Source organism: Montipora foliosa, chromosome 12, assembly GCF_036669935.1.
Source record: "Montipora foliosa isolate CH-2021 chromosome 12, ASM3666993v2, whole genome shotgun sequence".
NCBI classification, from domain to species: Eukaryota; Metazoa; Cnidaria; class Anthozoa; order Scleractinia; family Acroporidae; genus Montipora; species Montipora foliosa.
Genome location: NC_090880.1, coordinates 22,652,649 through 22,660,148, shown reverse-complemented (window position 1 = coordinate 22,660,148; position 7,500 = coordinate 22,652,649). Strand labels below are relative to the sequence as shown.

Sequence of the window (7,500 nt, the reverse complement as noted above, 5' to 3'; positions counted from 1 at the left end):
AACATACCCAAAGAAAGTTTAGCAATGAGACGTTTTTCTAACTTTTGACATGCTATCCATGCACAATAATTGACAACACTGTTCGCCATACTATCCTTAATGTCCTTCAAACTACTTGGTACACACCACAAGATTCATTACTAAAAGCCACGCTGGGAGAAATTTCCATTTATGTACGAGCACACTATGTACTCTCACCAGCTAGACACTTCAATAACGAGACAGCATTTCAGTCACAAACTGTTTTGACTTGACTGAAGAGTTTTGCAAAAAATAAATAAAATAATTATGTGATGTGTACATGCAAAGGTATTTAGATACAGTTGCTGGAAACAAGAAAATAGATTGATGTTTCATAATTTCTTTTTTTACAGGAATTTCTTGCCCCTCTTCAAAGAGAAGACATGGCTTACCTTCTAAGAAATGTTTTGGCTATGGGGAGAGGAAGCTTAGACTTTGCAAAGAATCTTCTTCAAGAAAGGAATGCACCTCCACCTCCCCCTCCAAGTCCTGGTGACACTTGTCCCGAGTGGTGCAAATGCCATGTGTGTAGGCCAATGCCGAACGAAATCGAAAATGTTTGTTGTAAGAGGGTGGCCTGTATTACAAGATTTCAGGCATTCAACAATATTTGCCTAGACAGGGACATCCTTGAGGTTTGCATCAAGGCTCGCTGCGACATACGGCGGATGAATTCAATTTCTCCATGGAGAGTTTCAGGAAAGCTGCCTATAGACAGTTTGTTCTGTGGAGGTTTGGCAAACTCGGCAGAGGCAATAGGAGGGTTGTGCCCTCGTGTGTAGTATCGTCAATAAGAAGAATGTATCCCTCAGCAGATGGTCAATACATGGGATACAGAAACAGCTAAATAGTTCTATGAAAATACGAAGTACTCCCATATTTGTTTTTTCAAATTCACTGACACCTGTATTGTGAACAAGTCTGTTCTATGCTTGATGAAAATGCAAGAAATCTTAGAGTAAAGTGTCTAACTGCATTAACCATACATGTCTTTGTAAGTAAATAAAATTCTGAACACGCATCTCATGTCTTTTCCTCTTTTGGCCAACACTGGAACAAGTAACATAATATATTTATGGAGAAGAGTATTTTCAAGGGGGCGAGAGTCTTACGAGAGTATTTTTTATGAAATGCCACCAGAACCTCCTACTCTACTGGGTAAGAAATAATATTTGAGCAAATAACTAAAATTAACTGTATTGAAAAAGTTCATGTCTTGCCTTAGCCTAAATAACTTTGATCACAACTTGGTACAAACAAGCCTGAAAACATGTTTAATTTAAATATAAGAGTATGGGGGGGGGGGGGGGGGGGGGGGGGCCTGCAATGAAATCATTTTATGGGATTTCCAGAAAGAATGACAAACTACAGGGAGGGGTAAGAGGTGGGAAAGGTGGAAGAGGGAAAAATCTACAAAGCACTTTGCATTAGAAGTGGTGCATGCTAATTGTTTAAAAACAGGGTTATTTTCTCCCTAATTTATGATTCAAAAAATTTAAACCAGTTGTATTTCATGCAACTATAAGCTGGATAAAGTCTGTCTCTACGAAAAATAACTTTTGTAAAGTGACATTATGATCAGTGGTATTAAAACATGTTCCTATAATTTACCACGAAACAATGTTTTTATGTGTTTCATCAATGCAGGTGCAATACTAATATTTTTGAAGAAAAACTATAAAATTAATGATCACTTGTTTCCCCTGTTGAACTGTTCCACTTTTTCAAAGGTGGCTTAGCAAGACGAGATGGCCCTTTCATCAATTCCTCAGTAGAGGGTGCTGCCTTCATGGCAATAGTGGGAGCAATCTGCTTTGGGTTGAACACATTGTCATCAGCTTTCTGAGAAAAGCTTCCCTCCAGAAGACAACGCTCCTTCAACATTTTGGCCATGAGAAAGGGGAAATAGGAGTACGCTTTCTCTTCCTTGACAGTCTCTGCGTGGAATTTTTGTGTGCGCTTAGAGTACTTTCTGTGGCCACGCTCCTCGCCAGCTGCATTCAGTTTCTGCCCTCTACAAAGATGCATATTGTGGTCGATGGCAGCCAGCATAATACGCATGATGAAGTAAGGATACCTAAAAAACACCAAGTCAAAAGACGGGCTCTTTCAGCTATGATTACAAATTAACATTACACAACTCTTACTAGTTAACATGATCAATTCAAATGAATAATCATCAGCATATGAGTCACTGATTACTGAAACTTGATGATCTTTTGAACCAAATCCTCTCTCCCTTCTAGGCTTGAAAAATTTACATCCCACTGATATTAGAGGAATGAAAGAAACATTAAAATTTAATTACCACAATTTGATTCCAGTTTTATTTGTGGGGGAACTTGCAGTAATTGGAGGGAAAATGGTGTAAAATGATGGTTGATAAAACTTAAACTTCTACTCATGACCTAATAATATTGTAAGGTTAGTGATATAACTGAAGACGAACCTGAAACGAACATAGAATGCCAAGTTACTAAGCCACTTTTTATCAAGGACCACTTTTCTTAAAGCTGCCAAAGCTTTTGAACTTTTCTTCAGGTAGGTCTTTCCATTTGATGGTGTCTCCTCTGGGGAATGCCTGCATTCACCTTCAGCCCATTTGTGATCACCACAAACATGATGTAGTACCCCAAACCAAACTTCCTGCAAGTGGATGATTCAAAGTAGTCTAACCTGCTACTCAGTCGACACTAAAAATATGCAGTATTGTTGATTTGTAGGTTTCAAACTTTCACATGACCTGTGTAATTGAAAGGACATCTGGCTGTCAAACACTTGTAAAAATGCAGTCACATCTGAATCCTTTATAATCAAGCATTACCAAAGAAGAGGATACTACATACATACTGTATAGGGAGGATTGCAAGTGTAATCAGTTGTAGTTTAAGCCCAAATAAAATTTATGATTGAGGAGAACATTATCAATAATCTCTCTATTATGGTACCTTTAGCTCATCGACACATCCTTCACAGTTTTGGCAGCAAAACCAAAAATGACTCACAATATCATCAATCCACTCTTTTAGTGATTCACATCCTTTAATTCGAGCAGCCTGTAACGAAAATAAAGTAGATTATCTTTTAGGAATAATTATTTACTGCCAATGTAATCACAAAAAGATCTTGAATTCTTTTTTTTTTTTTGGGCCCCTAAAATTATTTTTCTGGGAATTCAGCCATACTGATCTTCTATAAATAATACGTGATAAGTGTTTATTAGTCAGAGAAATGTATCATCATCAACTTTTAATAAGAAAATGAAATAGCCACCTACTTGGTGAAGACACTTGCTAAGTTTCTTGGCTTTATGCCAAATGTCAAGCGAGTGGAACAACTCAAGTAGTTGTGGAAATTTTTATCTGTCAAGAAATAAAACAATATACAAGCAACATTACAACCAATGATATAAATTAAACCACAGCCACACATATAGCTCTATCAGACATTGTATGTCCTTGTAATAATGAAAACTGTATGTAGTGATTCTTTCATAGACAGAAAGTTCAGATACATCACATCTGACGTTTCTGTGTTAATTAAAATTTCAATCATCAACTTCATTTGAATCCAGCATTTGTTATTACATATTCTTTAATAATAAAGTTCACCAGCAGAATTTGCTGGTAAAGATAAAGTGATTACTTGCCTACAAGTGCACTACTTCTAACTACACCATTAATATTTGTTAGATAAAGCCCTAACCAATGTACCTTTCATTTCACGCACCAATTTCATGATAGAGGATGAAGCATCTGTCGTTATTTCACTAAAAGGAAGAACAGTGGCCATTTTTTCCAGGAGTCGTCGAAGACCCTCCTTTTCCATAGTGACAGAGTTGCCACCAGTTTCTCTCTTGTCAATAACAGCCATGTCAACGACAACTTTAGTGGCATGTTCCATCAAGGTATAGACACAATACCTTGCAGAATGACCAGGTGAATCATTTCTGCCGTCCCCGCACAAACATATCTCTTCATACTGCTTAAGTATGTCAACTATCAGGCCATTCATTTTGTTCCAAACATCACTAATAACAGGTGCAGCACAATGCTTCTGAAAACGTGTGAATGTATTGCTGCTAATGATGCTCAGTCCTAGGGCCTTGCACAGTAGAGCAAATTTGCTAAAATTGTTACCAGAAATTATTATCGCCGCAGCCAACAAATAATCATTAAGATAAAAATCTGAATTGTGCTTTGCTCCCAGGACCTCTGATGAAATCCATTTTTGGTGGTGCCCATTTCTACATTTCCTTGTGATCTCAACTCGTGATCCAATGGAAGTCACATCTTGTGTTAAACAGAGAACTTCTCCACAAACTTTCCCTCCACTTTCTAAAGCACATGTGTCTGTGGATAGTTCTACCAACTTATTGATGGAAACAATCACCCTTGTGCGCGAGTGTAAAGCAAGGTACGCCTTGAGGTCTTTCACATCAGTCAACATAGAAAACGCTTTTTCTAGCTTTTTCAAGATTTTGTCTTTGTTTTTCTCTGCTGACTTTGAGCCTTCACCCACCTCCTCCTCTGGCTGTGGACCAGCCTCATCACCAGGTACACATTCATCCTCATTGGATTGGCTGCCATATAGAGGATCAATCATTGTCAGTGTCCTCTCATCTTCCTCAGAGCTAATGTCCATGCTGTAAATAAGCATCAAATAAATATTTTACAATGACTGCAAAAATTCTTGCGCACTCATTGGCTAATTTTTATTGTCAATAAGTGGACAGACACATGAATTTATAATTTACGTGAAACTGACGTGATATTGCTCGCATCAGATTGAATTTTTTTGCATTTTTGTCTCACGTTCTTTTCGTGTTTTGACTTAGTTTTGACCCCTTGCCTTTTTTGTTCTTGTAATTAACAAATTGATGTCAGTTTATGTGTCTGTCCTGTTATTGACAATGAATTTCGTCATAACATTGTCAACACAGCTACTTTGACAATGTTATGATGCAATTCATGATCAATAACAGGACAGACGCGTGAAAAACTGACATCAATTTGTTAATTTCATTCATGAGAATAAATTCACTGAAATTAAAAAAACCTCTGACAATGATAGTGGTTCATTTTAACATAAAGTGCTTATAAGAATATCATGTGTAATAATTATGACAAAATAATATAAAACTGTCTGTACAGTGGTGCATAGTCTGTTCACAAGAGTTATTTGTTCCATGAAGTTTATACCTACATGTATGACATGACCAAACATCACATACCTACATGCAGCTTCATTAAAATGTTGAGTGCCATCAGTAGTCTCATAAGTTTCATTTTCACTTAAATTGCACTCGCCAATGTCACTATGTTCTTCCACACCCTCTTCACTGGACATGTCACTCTCATGGAGTTCTTCAAGAATGACACTCATGCTACATGTACAGAATGTAAAAATTCATAAGTTTGAGTATTTTAGAAATGTTCCCAAAATTCAGGACATTTTACCCAAATTTGAGGTTCAGGACTGTTATTTGCACATGGTTTTGCTCAAGGAGCATTTGTTCGAGATAAACCCCCCCCCCTTCCCTGTCCAGCCACATACAAACAGCATTAACATATTTATAACATATTTTAACATATTCGGCTCTTTCATCAGCATACAACACTTGCTGGAGCATGCTCATGGGAAGTCAACATTTCCCAGATGTTAACAGGTATACACAGGATATACAGTATAGCCACATGCGAACATACCTTTGTTCCAGCTCTGGAAATTGGTGGTTGTCCAAAGCTGAGATGACAAGGACACTTTCAGCTGCTTCACTTGCATTGTCGCTGTCTGTACTATCATTTTGATCAAGACAAAGAACAGAAAATGGATTCCCTGCCAAACTGTGATTGGTTTGAGCAAACACCTCCAACCTTGATTTCTCTGGATCTCCAGTGATATCAACAAAACTTGAATACAAGAAAACAATCAAGTGTAATTAACTGCAGCCATTTAAAAATAATTATCACACATGTTGGCACCGTTTTTTGTATGCACTAATTTCTGGAATCAACCACCAAAAAGGTCCATGAAAAAAGAGTCACAACCAATACACACTTTAGACAAATTAGGTTTTGTTTGAATCACATACATGTATCACATTATCTCTAATAATTACAGTAGCAAAAGGTATTTGGCATAAATATGCAGTAAGAAATATTAAAAATATTAAATATATATGTATATTTTTTAAAACCCTGTGCCACATGCCTTTAATAACCGACATTTTTTTCCATCAAAAATAGTACCTGTCAAAGACTGCACTTGACGTTCCAATCTGTTTTGAAGGGGAAGCAAATTTGGGCACAGGACCGTCTGCACGAACTGGAGTGGACATAGCTGGAAGGCCATTGCTATAGTCATTCACAAACACTATAAAAAAGAAAAACATAGATTAGGTGAAGAACACAGTAAACAAATTTGCAGCTAAATATTTGAGATTGAAAAATCATAAATCGAGCCTGTGTATAAAACTTGTACAAAGCTTACCTGATGTTGAAGGAAATTGTTCGCCTTCAACACTAAATAAAATATAAAATATTAATAATCAATATGGGCCAAAACTGTTTTAGTTTACGCATTTCAATTATAGAATAATGCCTTATACAAATGAGACCGCTTACATACATAACTCGGGATCTCAAGTAAAAATCAGTGAAATAATTATTCTCACCTCGAAAAAATCTCCCCGGAGTCTCCAGTTCCATTGTGCGAACAATGCAATAATATTTCTGCAAAAGCACTGTCTGTAGTGTTGCCGAAACCCATGGTTGTTTTCCTTGCCCTCCATAAATCATACACGGACTCTCTAAGTCGAATAAGCTTTGCAGAGCCGGGCAGACTCGGCCTTCCTCTTGACCGCTTCTTCGGCGGCATCAACTTTTCAAATGACGTTTTTCACCGTCTTACATGTAAGAATTGAAAACTATTTACTGATGTGGATACTACGATAGTTTGTTGTTTGCACACGATTCAAGATGGAACTTTGAAAACCCTAATTTGCAAGATGGAAGAAGATATCAAAGCGATTCCACGACTACAAGAAAAATGGCGTATTTTTCATATATGAAAAATGCTCCGGGCGCGCAAGGGATCTCGGTTGAAAATGGGCCTTTAACAGTTAAGAGAAAACCTATCCAGCCATTGTTTAATTCAGGACGCCATGGAAGTTATGTTATGGAAGGCAAGGGAGGCGAAGAAGGCGGGGTTTCTACAATTGCTGTATCTGTGAGAAAAGTTTGTCGCTTTCTAACTTCTAAAGGATATTACTACCTACAATCAACAAAAAAGGACTTTCGACTTCTTGGATGTGCTAAAAAGATTAAGGTTTGCTCTAAAAATGAGATGACAACGTACTGAATATATATGGACGAAGGATATTGCCTTTTACCTTAATGTAGTTTCCTTCAGGAGGTCATATAAAATACTAACTGATGCGGTATTTTACATAAAATGACGATGCATCGCCAACTGTCA

At 37.2% G+C, this 7,500-nt stretch overlaps 2 protein-coding genes and 1 long non-coding RNA gene across 8 annotated transcripts in view; 1 reads left to right on the top strand and 2 right to left on the bottom strand.

Annotated features, from left to right (window-relative positions):
• Window positions 1-7,500, top strand: part of LOC137979686 (tetratricopeptide repeat protein 28-like) — a 56,500-nt gene that overhangs the window by 30,681 nt on the left and 18,319 nt on the right. The gene's annotated exons all lie outside the window — the stretch shown is intronic.
• On the bottom strand, window positions 2,378-3,379 carry LOC137979460 (uncharacterized). 2 transcript variants are annotated; one of them, XR_011118337.1, is made up of 3 exons: window positions 3,299-3,379; window positions 2,970-3,077; window positions 2,378-2,764 (listed from the first exon to the last, which is right to left on the bottom strand). It is a non-coding gene; the product is annotated as an uncharacterized lncRNA (long non-coding RNA). The 2 variants fall into 2 exon arrangements; XR_011118336.1 differs by having other exon boundaries at window positions 2,378-2,667.
• Window positions 3,464-6,974, bottom strand: LOC137980038 (uncharacterized). Of its 2 annotated transcripts, XM_068827364.1 has the most exons (6): window positions 6,698-6,974; window positions 6,514-6,545; window positions 6,273-6,396; window positions 5,730-5,933; window positions 5,255-5,407; window positions 3,464-4,666 (listed from the first exon to the last, which is right to left on the bottom strand). In XM_068827364.1, exons 1-6 carry the CDS (start codon window positions 6,898-6,900, stop codon window positions 3,700-3,702), a joined length of 1,683 nt encoding a protein of 560 aa, XP_068683465.1. In that variant the 5' UTR covers window positions 6,901-6,974; the 3' UTR covers window positions 3,464-3,699. The 2 variants fall into 2 exon arrangements, with proteins under 2 accessions (XP_068683465.1, XP_068683466.1); XM_068827365.1 differs by lacking the exon at window positions 5,255-5,407.